The sequence below is a fragment of the Poecilia latipinna genome, unplaced genomic scaffold (assembly GCF_001443285.1).
Source record: "Poecilia latipinna isolate Pla-1442-1.1 unplaced genomic scaffold, P_latipinna-1.0 Scaffold1615, whole genome shotgun sequence".
Classification (NCBI taxonomy): domain Eukaryota; kingdom Metazoa; phylum Chordata; class Actinopteri; order Cyprinodontiformes; family Poeciliidae; genus Poecilia; species Poecilia latipinna.
Genome location: NW_015114231.1, coordinates 21,492 through 36,854, shown reverse-complemented (window position 1 = coordinate 36,854; position 15,363 = coordinate 21,492). Strand labels below are relative to the sequence as shown.

The 15,363-nt window shown below is 43.4% G+C and overlaps 4 protein-coding genes across 8 annotated transcripts in view; 2 read left to right on the top strand and 2 right to left on the bottom strand.

Moving 5' to 3' along the window:
- The window catches only part of map2k4a (mitogen-activated protein kinase kinase 4a), a 23,490-nt gene extending 19,750 nt beyond the window's left edge, over nucleotides 1-3,740 (bottom strand). For 2 of the 5 annotated variants that reach the window (XM_015059242.1, XM_015059244.1), the window contains exons 1-2: nucleotides 3,226-3,740; nucleotides 1,777-1,812 (exon numbers count right to left, since the gene is read on the bottom strand). In XM_015059242.1, coding sequence (XP_014914728.1) covers nucleotides 1,777-1,812; nucleotides 3,226-3,373 — 184 coding nt within the window. In that variant the 5' untranslated portion in view covers nucleotides 3,374-3,740. Of the gene's footprint in view, nucleotides 1-1,123; nucleotides 1,157-1,526; nucleotides 1,665-1,776; nucleotides 1,813-3,225 lie in introns of those variants that run through there. The other 3 variants (XM_015059241.1, XM_015059243.1, XM_015059246.1) reach the window with 3 other exon arrangements.
- Nucleotides 3,741-4,740: 1,000 nt separating this feature from the next.
- Nucleotides 4,741-6,795, top strand: tmem220 (transmembrane protein 220). Its single transcript, XM_015059240.1, has 6 exons — nucleotides 4,741-5,106; nucleotides 5,186-5,215; nucleotides 5,283-5,343; nucleotides 5,534-5,657; nucleotides 6,196-6,255; nucleotides 6,327-6,795. Exons 1-6 carry the CDS (start codon nucleotides 5,008-5,010, stop codon nucleotides 6,457-6,459), a joined length of 507 nt encoding a protein of 168 aa, XP_014914726.1. The 5' UTR covers nucleotides 4,741-5,007; the 3' UTR covers nucleotides 6,460-6,795.
- Nucleotides 6,796-6,895: 100 nt separating this feature from the next.
- On the top strand, nucleotides 6,896-10,223 carry sco1 (synthesis of cytochrome C oxidase 1). Its single transcript, XM_015059239.1, has 7 exons — nucleotides 6,896-7,207; nucleotides 7,474-7,584; nucleotides 7,990-8,080; nucleotides 8,200-8,397; nucleotides 8,476-8,568; nucleotides 9,017-9,132; nucleotides 9,204-10,223. The coding sequence occupies exons 1-7, from the start codon at nucleotides 7,061-7,063 to the stop codon at nucleotides 9,336-9,338; spliced, it is 891 nt and encodes a 296-aa protein (XP_014914725.1). The 5' UTR covers nucleotides 6,896-7,060; the 3' UTR covers nucleotides 9,339-10,223.
- A 414-nt stretch (nucleotides 10,224-10,637) lies between these two features.
- LOC106964019 (myosin heavy chain, fast skeletal muscle-like) overlaps nucleotides 10,638-15,363 on the bottom strand; it is a 26,093-nt gene continuing 21,367 nt past the window's right edge. The window contains exons 15-24 of the mRNA XM_015059238.1: nucleotides 14,492-14,657; nucleotides 14,295-14,419; nucleotides 13,924-14,232; nucleotides 13,240-13,443; nucleotides 12,349-12,474; nucleotides 12,107-12,277; nucleotides 11,441-11,545; nucleotides 11,274-11,369; nucleotides 11,063-11,194; nucleotides 10,638-10,976 (exon numbers count right to left, since the gene is read on the bottom strand). Of these exons, the coding sequence (XP_014914724.1) occupies nucleotides 11,186-11,194; nucleotides 11,274-11,369; nucleotides 11,441-11,545; nucleotides 12,107-12,277; nucleotides 12,349-12,474; nucleotides 13,240-13,443; nucleotides 13,924-14,232; nucleotides 14,295-14,419; nucleotides 14,492-14,657 (1,311 nt within the window). The 3' untranslated portion in view covers nucleotides 10,638-10,976; nucleotides 11,063-11,185. The remainder of the gene's footprint in view (nucleotides 10,977-11,062; nucleotides 11,195-11,273; nucleotides 11,370-11,440; nucleotides 11,546-12,106; nucleotides 12,278-12,348; nucleotides 12,475-13,239; nucleotides 13,444-13,923; nucleotides 14,233-14,294; nucleotides 14,420-14,491; nucleotides 14,658-15,363) is intronic.

Below are 15,363 nucleotides of genomic sequence, written 5' to 3'. Positions count from 1 at the left end.
CCTCCATCACTGCTAGCCAACTGCTCCGCTAGCCACCATCACTGCTAGCCAACTGCTCCGCTAGCCACCATCACTGCTAGCCAACTGCTCCGCTAGCCACCAGCACTGCTAGCTAACATGTTAATGTTAGTAGCAAAGCTTATGTAAGCTAAAGCTAATAGTTTCATAATATTAAAAGTGTTAGCGTGCTAGTGTGCAGTCGACTGTAGGTTTAAAAACTAAAAATGCATTTAAAAAAAAATCATAATATTAATTACTTGTAGATCTTGTTTGATGATCTGAAACTTTAAAGGTCTCAAATAAATAAAAAAAGAGAAGCGAATCCTTTTTCACAGCATTAAACCGTATTTACTTAGCATGTCGCACCTAAACAAGAATCAGCGAATGAGTGAACATTTCAGAACCAGCATCTGCTGCAGGACTGCTCTGCTTTCTAATCTTCTGATTTTTAAAAAGGATATTTAGAAACGGGCTGTTTTCCATCACTTCATCTACACCCCGACTCTTTGTAACAAAAACACAGCACAGCATGCTGAACTCCACCCTGAATGCAAACAAAGTGGAAAGGTAAACAAGAAAGAGCTAAACATAAAAACATTATGATGGGAACATGCAAGATTAGCTGCTTTGATTTCACCTTGAGTCGAATGTTTGCACCACAGGAATGTGTGCAGGAATAGGCCAAACGGCTCAAAACGACAACTTCAGTGAGGATAGCTGGAGTGGACCCACACCCCAAGCACCAGAAACAAAACAGGACAAGCAAACACTTGTGTTGCTTGTTAGTTGCACACTGGAAACCACAGAGTTAGAGTTTGAAAGAGTGGAGCTGGCGGAGGCCTCCATCAGCGAGGAGCAGCCAGAGATCTGCTGGGAGCCACACCTGAATGCTGGCTCAGGCCATTCAGAGCAGAGCTGCCGTTTCTCTGCATGCTGCAGCTATCTGCTAAAGTCAGTAAAGTCTGTGGAGCCCAGCTGCTGGTGGCGCAGGCCTACGAGGACCAGCGGGGTGATTAGGCTGGGATTAGTGGAGAACAGCAGGACAGACTCCCTCCATACCAAAGAGTCAGGCGGAAAGAAAGATGAGTGCTGTTGGTGCTGAAGCAAAAGAGGTTTGGCTTACTTGGGTGAGCTCCAGACAGGTTTATCTGAAACCCTAGAGGTGAAAAGAAAGCTTTTATTCTTTTTAACAATCCCCAGGAGACTGCTTTGTCAGTTAGACATCAGAGTCTGTTGCTTAAATTTGCCTCTTTGGTTTTACGGCTCAGGTTTAAAACATATTCTCTGCGTTGCTCTGCAGCGTTTTTAGAGCTTCTGGAGGATCTTTTTGCAGACAGAATGCATTTGATGAAAGGAAATGCATTAGCATGCACCTGCAAGTCTGCTGCAGACAGTGGACCGCGATGAAATGGAGGTAAATGAGAGGAAGACATGAGCAGCAGGTAAAACAAAACAAAAAGGATCAAAAGAGAAGGAAGAAGCTTTTCAGATGGAAAAATGTGTTTTATTTTCTCCGGACAGCTCACCATCGGTCAGCATCACATCAGGAGTTAGGAAGCAAAAATGAAGCAGCATCAAGAAACAAAACAGTCAGAGAAAAATAAACCGAGTCGACACATCAGGACTGACATCATTCAGAGAATTCAGCTACATAAATCACAGCTAATGAAGATTTTATTAATCCTTAGCTGCAGTCATCAAAAAGCACATTCTAAAAAATAGAGAAAGTTTTTCACATCATTTTGAAGCAGGTGAGTGGCAGCAGTGTGTGTGTACCTGTTTCACTCTGACATCTCCAGCAGGTGTTGGACTCTGAAAGTTAAAACGGACAGAAAACAGAACCGTGGCAGAGTTAGCAGAATCTGATTTAATCTGGACTCAAACAAAAAGTGGCTCCAGTTTCAAATCCACTGGGAAATATTAAAAACTCAACTTTACTGGGTTGGAAAATAAAATTCAGATGAAATTATAATGCTGAACTTCAGATTCATTCAGTCTCAGTGGAGTAAATCTGTTTGATTACGAACAGATTAAACCGGATTTTATACGACTGAGGCAAACTGCAGGCAGCTGAACTGGATGGGACTCATTCATAATTAAGAATATTTATTTAAAATGGAGAAACATGAATAAAGTGAATGGAGCATAATCAGGTGGTTTTATAAATGAACACGTTTCAGTTCAGTTTATCAAAGTGAAGTCAGCAACAGACGAATCGAATCCAATTCACTCCATTTACTTCCATTGGAATACAATTCAGTTCAAGAAAGGAAAATCCAGCTAAACTGAACAAAACAGATTTAAATGAAAGTAAAATCATTAATTAAAATAATCTGGTTCCAATTCAATCCAGCAATAAATTGATTCAGTTTATAATCAGTTTTCAATCTACTTAAAAACTGGATTCAATTCAACACAATTTAGATAAAATATATGCAGTTCAGTTCAAATCAGGTCACTCCAGTCCATCTGGATCACATCAAGTTCCAAAAACATTCATTTGATTCAATTCAACTTAAAGTCAATCAGGTATGAACATAAAGGCTTTAACATAGATTCCCATTTGCAGTGCAAATAAATTTGACTTTAGTTTTAAACAGACTAATCCTCCACTGTCTTATAGTCAAAGTCCAGCTTCATACAGCTTAATTCACCTAAATTTATTATAAATTACTACAATCCACACTAATCCAGAAAAGATTTGATTCTACACAGATTAAATCCACTTTAATTCCAATTCCGTTCACACACAATCCCAGTTAGCTTCCAGTTTAACTCACTCAGGTTGGATGCAGTTCAGAACTAAACTCAGTTATTTTCATTTTTTGTACTTGGTCCAATTCAACCCTGTTCCGCAGAGTCAAATCAAACTGATCTGTACGCGGTGATGAAAACAAAGACCAATTATAGTTCAGATTATTCTGATCTCATTCAGCCAAATCCAATGAATATTAATTGAGAGAAACGGTAAATAAAAAATGGGATTTTGTAAGTAAGAGTCTAAAACCAAGCGCCTGAACCAAACCCATCCTGAACAACTGAGAGCCACTCAGTAAAACCCAGATCATCTGAAGCTTTGCTCCCATCTCAGTCAGTTATGCAATTAAAAAGCTGCTAACTCATTGTGAAAATGTGACATATCCGTCAGTGTAGGGAGTAGCCTCCCCGGGTTAGCCGTGCTAGCGTTAACCTTCACGGCAGCGGAGCGGGAGCCTCCCCGCTTACCCTGCATGCTGCTCATCGTTGCGGTGTGCTGGGACTGGGACTGCTGCGGCTGCTGGTAGTGGTGCGTGACGGATCCCGCGTTGCTGCTGCTGCTCGTCGTTGAACTGTTTGAACCAGGAGTCGCCATTGTTGTGTGTTTGAATTCCATCAGCAGCGCCAGGGGCTGCAATGCAGAGAGACTCGGACAGCAACTTCACTCCCTTTTCCTCCCTGCTGCTGTGAAAATTACAGCAGCACTGACGGCGGCTGAGCCCCGCGAAACGAAGCAGACGACGAATGAAAAAGAGAATAAGTCCGTGAAATGACTAAATACGCGTTAAGGCTCGGGGGGCTGCGTGAGAGGCAGGCTGTCTAGTGACAAAAACAAACACCCAGCTAAGCTAAGCTAGCTGGACGGGCTAACAATCAGCTGACATTTCAACACCCACAAACCGCAGCAAGGCAGCAGCTGTTAGCCGAGGAGGGACCGGATGTTTTGTAGCAGCTCTTTCAAAATAAAACACAATACCAGGCCCACCTGGTAGACCACCTGCATCCTGCATGTTTTAGTTCTCTCCATGGTTTAACACACCTGGATCCAATGATGGCTCGTTAGAAGGCCTAAGAAGAAAACTAACATGCTGGAAAGGTCGTCGCTTCCACCAGGGAGAGAACTAAAACCTGCAGGATGCAGCCGTCCAGGACTGGAGTTGGTGACCCGGCCCAAGTGCATCATGACCAGGGTCTATGCACCACGTGACCAGATGCAGTAAAACTACTTCATTTTTACTCAAGTAAAATTAAAAGGTATTTGGCAATAAAGGTACCTTAGTACTGAGTAACTGATTATCTTATTTTGCATTTTAAAATAATGTAATGAAAAACATAAACTTGTAAGGAAATGTATTTTAGATCCTAAAATAATAATAAAAAATAACATAAATAATTAGCATCATTACTAAATATTAAACTCAGGCAGCAGAAACACTTTTCCAAATAATTTATTTCACATGAAACTCCAAAACCAGTCATGTATAACAAAATTAGTACTGAAAACGGTTTATCCAGCTTCCAACTTCAAATAATCTTTTACATTTATTTCTAAGCTATTTGTTTGTTTTCGAATTGAATTTTAATGTTTTTTCTGATATTCTTTTTATTTATCTGTTCCTTTATTTTGCTAGCAGTTCATTACTTGTTTCCAATAACAGGTTATGTTTCCATGTAAACTTTAATTGCTTTATTTCCTTTACTATAGCAATATTTTTGCTGTATTTTATTGAATTTACATTACGTTTCATTTTCTCAGTGGGAAATAGTTTCAGACTTGCTTGACAAACAGGCTTTGATGTGATTTGACAATAAAGAACATTTAAAAAGTATATTACTGCATGTTATCAGTTATTTTATCCTTTTTTTACTTTCGGTTACCAATTTTGACTTTTTAATTGCGATTGGATTTTATTTTCACAGCAAAAGCCATTATGACGTATTTCCGCAACGTCTTTAAAAGAGGAGAATGAAGTTTATTTAGTCAAACATCCCTCGGTTGGAGGAATTTGTGTCAAATATCTAGATCATTATCATTTTAATAATTTTGTTATTAATTTAACAAAAAAAATTTCACTCGTTAAATCGTTTGTACAACTATAAGGCGTTCTCCACCCCGCATCTTTCAGCTGAAGAAGTGAATATCGAACGTACCCTCGTCAGTGCAGCGACGGTAAGTGCGTCTGCTGACTAGCGTCTGTACGTCCCGGAGGCCCGGGCGGGGAGGAGGAGTAAAGACGATTCAAAACAACGATGGGAGAAGTTTGTGAGAAAACCTCATGGCTTTCTGTAGTTTGGCGATTAAGTAACATTTTAATGTCTGTGTTCTTTACTCTGGCTTCCTATGTGCAGGTTAGCGCTTGATAAATGAGTGTTTACTCTGGTTTAACTCTTTTAATGGTAACAGTGCCATGTGTTGATCTTGTTTCAGATCAATGATCCAGACGCAGGTTTATGGGTGGTAGGTTTAGCGGCTTTACAGTTTTTCCCCCGGGTTGCTGGTTGTACTTGACGTGTTTCTGTTCCAGGTGGGTTATGCAGTTCCTGCTGTCCTCTGTGTTTTTATTGGCTTCAGACCTCATGTCACAGGTAGGCAGGAGAGTCTCACAGATTGCACAGAAACTACATCCTCTTTCCTGTTTTGCACTTTTGAAGAGAAGTCATTGGTCTTTGCACCGTTACAGATCATGTATTAGTTCTAACAGCGCCATCTCGTGGGAGACATGGTAACATCACAGCTGGTTTTTCTACGCGTTTTGTTTGTGGTTTTTAACTCCAGAAACTTTGCCCTGGAGGCGCGTTGCTGATCTCCACCTGATGATCTCCAGCGCAGCTATCTTCATGTTAGGATGGAAACTTTACGCGGAGCGAGTGACGCAGATCTTCCAGCAGGAGGAGGGCAGGTGTGCTGAGGCTCCAGTCAAAAGGAAAATAAAGATGTGCCTGTAGAGCAGGGGTCACCAACTCCAGTCCTCCAGGGCTGCCATCCCGCAACTTTTAGATTCACCTCTGCTCCAAAATGTCTGAATTCCCTCACCAGCATTCATTCCTCTCTGCAATAGGCTGGAAACAAGCAGATTATTTGATCCAGGTGTGTTTGAACAGAGATGCATCTGAACGTTACAGGATGGTGGGACTGGAGGACTGGAGTTGGTGACCCCTGCTGTAGAGTATAAAGGTTAAAAAATAATAATAAAAAGCTGTAACATAATCCAAAGTAAGTTTGGTTTAAGAGCACAAAATCTGTTCAGAGTCCTGTGTCCCAGCATAGAAATGGAAAGTTAAGTTGAAGGAAAAAGTCTGGTAGTAATAAGCATAACAGCTTATCATATAGTTGGTAAAAATATAAATATCTGCTAAGGCTTTTGGCCAATTAAAGACAGAAATAATGGGATAAAGTCTATTAATAATGTCCTTTTGCTTTCCAAATTCCCTCTATAGAGAATTTTCTGGTCTTACGTTGACGGCTGTTTGGCTTCTTTTGTGTCGTCGCTCTGGAAGGTAATTTGCTCTTCAACACAAGTTTAATTTGAGTTTCTGATGGATTTAGACTCTGCTGTCTTTTTCCTCAGAGCTCCGGTCGGGAAGCTGCGCGTCTCCACAGCTGTGGCCATCACAGTTTTCCCCATTGTGGCTTGGCTTTACTACCACATCAATAAGGAGCTGCGGTCAGACTGGCCGTCTCACTGTAAAACTGCCATTTAAAGCAGCTCCACCTGCTATAACATCCTTTTCTTTGTTTAATGGAGGAAACCTTTGCCAAAGAAGTACTGATTTTTGTAGATCAATATATACATTAGAGCGGTCAAATGTTTCATTTATTTGTGACACACAAAAATTATGTTTATCTCAAGGTAACTTTTGTCGGATGTTGTTTTTTTCCAAAAGGTGTAAATAACAAACCTGTATACATCTATTTTTTCCCATCTGCACTATTTTCTTTATACTCTGGGTAGCAGCAAAGAGCTCCCAGGCTGAAAAGTGAAGACTGAAGAATATTAAATTAATCGATCAATCAATTAAAAAAAATATTCTTTTTGTCGAATTATGCGTTTTATTTAAGTAGCCGTTTATATCCGCATTTACGCCCCTCTCCATGTGGTGGCGGTAGTGCGCCGAAACCTCGTCCGTTAAACAAGGAGAAGAAGACGTGTCTGGAACGCCTTATCCCAGATCAGTTTGCTCAGATCTTAAAGTTCTAACCTTGACCTCGCACTGACCCCAGAACAGCCATTCTTAATCAGGTGTTTCTCCATGTAACTTCCGGGTGTTTAACAACAGCGGTTCCGTAAAGGTTAAAGCCAACATGAGCGCTCTGTTTCAGAACCTCGGCTGCTGGCTGGTTCAGAGTAAAGCCCTCCAGAACCGAGCCGTCAGACTCGCTCACAGTTTAACTGGAAGGGAAGCCGGGCGGAAACACTCGCTGTCAGCGCGGACAGAGCTCTGCTACCTGGTAGGTCAAAGCTTGGAGCTTCCACCGAACTCCATAGAAGAAAACAGGCAAATTAGCGCCGATTTCCATTTTACATACATTTAAATCAAAATGTAGACATTATTGTAAGTGCAACTTTATCTGTGTACTCCTCCTGAAAATTCGGTGGTGTCATTTTGTACGTTAACCTATAATTGTATTTGTAAAAATTGCTTTCCACGAAAAACTGGATGTGGTGATTTATAAAAGCTTCTAACGGTTTGCCATATTTCACCTGTTTCTTTCAGGTGAACGCCAGCAGGTGGCGCACCTTCAGAGGAACACAATGGCTGAAGCTTCACAGCTCAAGACCGTTTTCCTCAATGCCCTCTTCAGGCGACAAGTCCAAGAAGTCGGGGGTAAATCTTTTAATGTGGAACAGTCCAACTAAAAAAACAAACAAACTTTGTTTCCATCTTTGTGCTATATGTAAGCAGCAAGTCAGTTCGAAGTGGTTTACATGAAAAAAATAGTCATAAAAGTGACAAAACAGTCACCAATTGAAGATAATTACAAAAATCCAAATTTTAGGGTAACAAAAAGCAAGCCCGCAGCATGATGCTTCCACCACCATGTCTTTCAGTGGGTGTGTTATTATTATTGTTTTTTTGATAAATATTTGGAAATATGACCTGAAATCTCAGGTTTTCTGTGGAGTTTTGGGAGATTTTAGCGTTGTCTTGGTGATTTTTATTCCTATGATGTGAAGCTTATTCATCAGTGAGCTGATGTCTTGGTTCATGTTTTCCATCTGAACATTTCAGCCTGTGACGTGGAAATCCTTAGCGGTGACGTTTGCTATCGGAGGAGCTCTGCTGGGAGGGATGAAATATTTCAAGAAGGAAAAAGAGGAGTGTGAGTAGCTCCATGCATGAAGTGGTACTAAAAACTTTGATTCCCTGATTTTCTCCTGCCAATTCAGAAGGAAATGGTTTGGATTATGTTGGTAAAAGTCTTGTGGTTTTGCCCGTCAGTGATTGAGAAGGAGCGGAACAAGTCTCTGGGCCGGCCGGCGCTGGGCGGCCCGTTCTCCCTCATCGATCACAACAACAAACCGTCCAGGAGCGAGGACTTCCTGGGCCAGTGGATCCTGATTTACTTCGGCTTCACGCACTGCCCAGACATCTGCCCCGACGAGATCGAGAAGATGATCGAGGTGGTGGATGAGATAGGTGATCGATTGAGTCTTTAAACAGAACTACAGGCTGAGGTTTGCGGCGTTGATAGACTTCCTGTTTGTGTTTCTGCAGACAGAATCAAGTCTCTTCCAAACCTGACACCCATCCTGATCACCATAGATCCAGACAGAGACACTGCAGAGGCCATGGCTGCGTATGTGAAAGGTGCCAGTGCACAAATCGTCCGTAGTCATCAGTGATTCATGATCAGATTCTGTTTGTTTTTTCTGTCTGCCTTTTCAGTCCTGAGCTGCAGGTTCAGGATTTCTAATCACTTTTTATGTTGACACAAAATCCACAGTATTTCCTAGTAAATACTGTGGATTAGCTCTAGATTAGTCAGAAGATAACTAATCTAGAGATCTCATGACTTGAAGCAATCTGTGATCCCGATTGTCATGATATCACCAGATTGTACCCTGGTAACATAATGATTTTATAATATTATGAATATTTAACTATAGTCTGGCCTAGAGTCGACCTGAATTAAATCCAAGTAAAACATGCAGGTGAAACAAGAACATTACCAGGAAAAAAAATCTAGATTTTCCAAAAATTAAATCCTCAAAAATTAAATGAATGAAGTTAATTTAGCATTTCCTGGCTGCTGCAGAGTTTTCCCCGAAGCTGATTGGGCTGACGGGGTCGGTGGCTCAGGTGGAGCAGGTGTCCAGAGCGTACCGCGTCTACTACAGCCAGGGGCCGAAGGACGAGGACAACGACTACATCGTGAGTCCGCCGCGCCGCGCTCCGACGCCAGCGTTCAGGCCGAGCGTCTCACTGGCTGCTGTCGCCCGCAGGTGGACCACACCATCATCATGTACCTGGTGGGACCCGACGGAGAGTTCGTCGATTACTTTGGGCAGAACAAGCGCAGCGCGGAGATCAGCGGCGCCATCGCAGCTCACATGAGGAAGTACCAGAAACAGAAGTGATGAGGGGGCGGGGCTTAAGGCCCAGCACGAACTGACAGACCTCAGGCGTCTCACTGCTGCTGTCTTATTTCATTACTTTGTGTCCTTTTACTCATTTGCTGTTTTTATATCAGGATTTCTTGTCAGCCAATTAAATGATGTCATTCAGTTCAGGTTTCCTGTTTGTGTCATGGGGGGTGAAGACTCAAAACACTAGCAGTACTTCCTGTTTACAGATGGATGATCAGGTTTGGCTCCACCTACAGGTTGGGAAACAGATTACAGTCAAAACTGAAGGAAGCTTTGAGAATCCATTGTGTTTAAGTTTACAGTAAGTGCTTTAAAGCTTATTTATGTCAAATCTTGAGTCTTTTTCAGTGATTCTAAAAAAACTTCTTAAAATTATAAATGAGTTAATGATGTGATTTTTGAAATTAGGCCTCCAGTTCAGGCTGCGGGGCTCATTAATCCAACGTTTCCATCAGTCAGGACTGGATCGTTTGGGTTCCTGTAGTGATTTCAGCAAAGTTAGAAAAAATATGCACATTTCCAGCTGAGTGAGTTTTTATTGGACTGAGAAATTCTGACTTTGCTTGGTTGAATTTTCAGTTTGATCCTGTTTTTGGTTTTTACAGAATTAGTTTCCAAGGTTTTGTGGATTTTGGCTCAGAATGTCGCATTTTAGCTTCGACTGTCAAAAACTCGGTTACCGGGTCCCTGAAAAGGTGGGAATCACCATGGCAACCTGTGTCAAAGTTCATGTTTTAAATTTCAGACAGCTGCTTTTCAAAAATATTTACAGAAACATTCATATTATCAGTTTTTGCCTTTTTTAATTTGTTTTTTTTATTATTGCTTCATTTTTTGTCTAAATCTGATGTACAATAAACTTGCATAAAAAACTTGTCTGATGGGTTAAAATGTACATTCATGATGCATTTAGGAACATAAACAGATTTAAAAATTATTTTAGAGCTATAAAACTGTAAACCTTAGTTTTTTTTAAATGGATAAAACATCTGGAAAATCAGTCATAAAAAGTAATAAACCGTATCGATCTACAATCTACCTCCAAATCCTGGCATCCTGTTGGACTAAATACTTTTATTACTGCAAAAATGTATGAGTTAATTTTAATGTATTAACACAAAAGTTTTCTATGAACTTTTACAGATATCTCTGCAGGACAAATGCAACTTGTTAAACAACTTAATCTTTTCCATCAAAGCTTTTTCTGTGGCCTAATACAGAATCCATCCATTTTCTGTGCACCCTGGTCCCTAATGGGGTCGGGAGCCTAATATAGAATGAAAAAGAACATTTAATTTGTACATGTTTATTACATTTAAAGCAACATACAACAGCTATAACACACAGTCACTTCCTGAAGGTCACTGCTCCACTTCTTATTTAAGTCAGGATGTGTAAAAACCGCGGTGCTGTCGCCCTCTGGTGGTAGAAAACCTCTGCAGCAGCGTGAAGAAAATAATCCACTTATTCTAAAGTCTGAAGTATTAAAATTTCATCATGAGATGAAATGTTGCACAAACTGACTTTAATTTAAAGCGAAGCAGCTTTGGTTAAGAGTATGTTGCAAACTAACTCAGGTTTTGCTGTCGTCGTGGCAACCAGTGATGACTACTCGCCGCTGTCTTTTGGCTGAAATATTAGCAAAAAACCTCCAGTAAGTGAATTTTGCACATGTTCATAAGTTTTAATATCTGCTGCACGTCTGAGCGCCTCACCTTGGCCAAGTCGCGCCTCTTTGCTTTCATTTTATTGACCTGAGACTCGGCGATGTCTGCCCGCTCTCCAGCCTCCTCCAGCTCATGCTGAACCTTCCTCAGTTTGCTCAGATGGCTGTTGGCTTACTCTTCCTGTAAAACAAAGTAAATCAAATAAATCTGACCTGCCGAGCGGCCGCCACCTGGCAGATGATGGAGGGAGGCGACTCACCGCCTCCTCAGCCTGCCGCTTGTAGGCTTTGACCTTCAGCTGCAGTTTGCCCACCAGCTCCTGCAGCCTCGTCACGTTCTTCCTGTCCTCCTCAGACTGGGTTTTATTGCACACAGGAAGTTACAGATGGTCACAGCTGTAAAATAAAAACTACAGGTTCTTCTCACCTGGTATGTGAGCTCCTTGATCCTGCGCTCCAGCTTGCGAAGCGCCTTGATGGAATCGGATCCGTGTCGCTGCTCTGCTTCCAGCTCGTTCTCCAGCTCCCTCACCTGGAGAACGAGACCAACAACCAGCAGTTACTTTTACTCCAGTAACTTTTGGAGTATTTCCACTTCGCTGAACATTTTACTTTTGAGGAAAATGTCTGGATTCTCCGCCTGCTGTAACTTCACTGAATTTAAAACTAGATTGTTTTACAGCTTTTGTTAACGTTTCACAAGTTTTACATCGAAAGTAACTGATTTGGAAAAATGCTTGTTTTGCCTGATTTTAATGTTTTGTAATCATATTATCTGAATTAATTAGTTTTATCTATAAAATACCAAAATGTCCACGTAACTTCCTGTTTTGTTCCGTCTATAATCTTTATACCAAAAACTTTCTTTCTATTATGTGATTTATTGGACAGCTGCTTTTTACTTTTACTTGAGTAAAAATATGTTAAAGTAGAGCTGCTCCTCCTTTTGGACAGATTCTGGCACTTTGTCCTCCTCTGGGCCTCACGTCTGAAATCTCAGCTCAATTATCAGACATTTCCCATATTTTATCAGACATTTCCCATATTTTATCAGACATTTCCCATATTTTATCAGACATTTCCCATATTTTACCCTTGCTTCCAGCTTCTGGAGTTGCTTCTTCCCTCCTTTCATGGCCAGGCTCTCGGCCTCATCGAGGCGCTGCTGCAGGTCCTTCACCGTGGCCTCCAGGTTCTTCTTCATCCTCTCCAGGTGGCTGCTGGTGTCCTGCTCTTTCTTCAGCTCCTCCGCCATCATGGCCGCCTGAAAAACGAAGTGAAACAGCAAAATGGCGGCTGGTGCCAACAGGACGAACCAAACGGCAGCCAGCTCACGTCGGTGACGGCCTTCTTGGCTCTCTCTTCGGCGTTCCTGGCGGCCTGGACGCCGTCGTCCATCTCGGCCTGAATCGTGGACAGGTCGGCCTCCAGCTTCTTCCGGCCGTTCAGCAGGCTGGTGTTCTGCAGGGTCGCATAAACGCCTCAGATCAGACGCAGAAATCTAACCAGTTTCAACTCCTAAATGCACAAGAAGCAGTAGGGAAGCGTTTTTAAATCATGACGCGATGGAAAAACGAACGGGATGATCAGTTGTTCACCAGCGCACTGCAAAAACAAAATCTCACCAAGTATTTTTAGTCTATTTTCTAGTGTAAATATCTTCTCAGCATGATATAGGAACCTGTTTCATGTAAATCATTTCTTAATATTGATGAAATAGGTTTAAAAATTTGCCACTGCACCTAGTCATTTTTCATCAGTATTACAGGATTACTGACTTAAAGGGGCAGTAACGTGTTTTCTATATGTCAAATATGACTTAACTTTAATTATTTTGAAGTTGTGTGTCTGTCCCTTTAAAAACTCCTGCTCTTTCTGAAGCTCCACCTCCAGGTGCTCAACATGGCTCCTTTATTAACCCTTTAACAACGTTTTTACCAAACAGAAGCAGCTCAGCAGCTCCACCAGCTGTTTGCTAATTGCTGCTGGCTAGTCTGAAGGAGCTGCGTGGGGGAGGAGCTGCATCCTGGAGGCGGGGCTAGGGCCACCCAGACGTTTTGCACAGCTGAATGGTTGCCATGGAGATTAAAGCATTTCTCAAACATGAAAGGATCAAAGTAAAACTCCAGGTTTGTTTCTGATGAGTCAGTAACGTGATGTGGAGTGAAAAAGTGGGTTTTAAGTGACGCTGCCCCTTTAACTCCAGGTCTGAGGGCTGCCGTGAACCTGGGCGTGCAGCAGCTGGACTCTCTCGCTGGCGTCCAGCAGCTCCTGCTCGGCCAGCCGGCGGCTCCGCTCCGTCTGCTCCAGGGCCGAGCGGACCTCGTCCAGCTCGGCCTGCAGCAGGTGGTTCCTGCGCTCAGACACGGCCAGCTGCTCCTTCAGGTCCTCGGAGTTCCTCAGGGAGTCGTCAAGCTGCATCTGCAGCTCCTGGACACACAGCATCCAAACAAGCAGCTCTGACCGGATCAGGGATCGAGAAGGTTCTACATGGGATCATTTATGTTCAACTAATATGGATGGAGGGAAGCAGGGAGGAACTCTGGTTCCTTCCAGGTTCTGACCCGTTTCTGCACCTTGATGTTTATTGGGCCATGGATGGATGAACAGATGGATGGATGAACAGATGGATGGATGAACAGGTGGATGGATGAACAGATGGATGGATGAACAGATGGTCGGATGAACAGATGGTCGGATGAACAGATGGCTGGATGAACAGATGGTCGGATGAACAGATGGATGGATGAACAGATGGTCGGATGAACAGATGGATGGATGAACAGATGGATGGATGCTGGATGAACAGATGGATGGATGAACAGATGGATGGATGAACAGATGGACGGATGAACAGATGGCCGGATGAACAGGTGGCTGACGACCCAGTGACCTCTGACCCCTCCTCACCTTGACCTGGACCTGGGTGTTCCTCAGCTGCCTCTGGGCCTCGGCCGCCAGCCGGGTGCCGTGGCTCAGCTGGACCTCCATCTCGTTCAGGTCTCCCTCCATCTTCTTCTTCAGCCTGAGCGCGTCGTTCCTGCCGCGGACCTCGGCGTCCATGTTGCTCTGCATGGCGTCCGCCGCCCGCTGGCCGTTCCTCTTCAGCTGCTCCAGCTCCTCCTCCTTCTCCGCCATCTTCCTGTCCGCCTCCGACTTCAGCTGGTTCAGCTCCAGCTGGACCCGCAGGATCTTCGACTCCTCGTGCTCCAGAGAGGCCTGCGCTTCGGAAAACACGCCGTTGGAGCTGCGTTTCCTGCCTGACGTTCCCTCTAACTCACCTCTGCTTCCTCCAGAGCAGCCTGCGCCTCCATCTTCTCCTGCTCCGCCTGCTTCTTGGACCTCTCCAGCTCATGGAGCGTTTTTCCCGTCTCCCCCAGCTGCTCTGTCAGATCCATTATTTCCTCTACAATGAAAACTAAATCAGATCATCTGTTATTAAAGCATCGGTATGAGTTTAAAATAGTTTTTTCCTCACGCTGCAGGTTTTTATTCTCCCGTTTGAAGGTCTCCAGCTGTTCCAGGCATTCCTCCAAGGCGTTCTTCATCTTGAAGTTCTCCGTCCCCAGAGACCGGACCTCTTTCAGGGCCAATTCCAACTCTGCTTGACCCTCCTCATGTTTCTGCTTCCACTCTGCCACCACCTGCACACACGCACGCACGCACACACGCGCGCACGCACACACGCGCGCACGCACGCACGCACGCACACACACGCGCACGCACGCGCACGCACGCGCGCACGCACGCACGCACGCACACACACGCACGCGCACGCACGCGCACACACATGCACACATGCACACACACACACACACAGGTATTTGTGGCATAGCCTGACTTTTTCCTCAAACAGGCCCAGAGGTGGTTTAGGTGGACTACCCTTTCTCCTCTCTCAAGTAGCTGACCAGGGCTGCCCGATACGTCGATCGTGATCGACCGGTCGATCTCGGAAAGGTTTTGAGTCGATCTCGGCAGGTGACAACACTGCCAGGACGCTGAGACCAGCCCTTCCTCTTCTGATTGGCTTATCAAAAATATTCACTAAGATCCTAAACGTTTCTAACTTCATTAAAAAAGAATAATTATTAAAAAAAATCAACGAAAAGTGTTAAAATGAATAATCTCAGTAATTATTGGTTCAACAAGGTGTTGCGCAATTCAGTGCGTTTCGGTTCGGTTCCGATGGATGTTTGCATAGAAAATAAGTCAATAGAGTTTAATTTTCAATTTTTATGTCTTTGTGTGATGAGGTAGATCTCAGGCGGCTGGTGAGAGAAAAAGTAGATCTTGCTCTCAAAATGTTTGGGCAGCCTGGTCTAGAGCAATGGGAGGGGCTTAAAACACAAG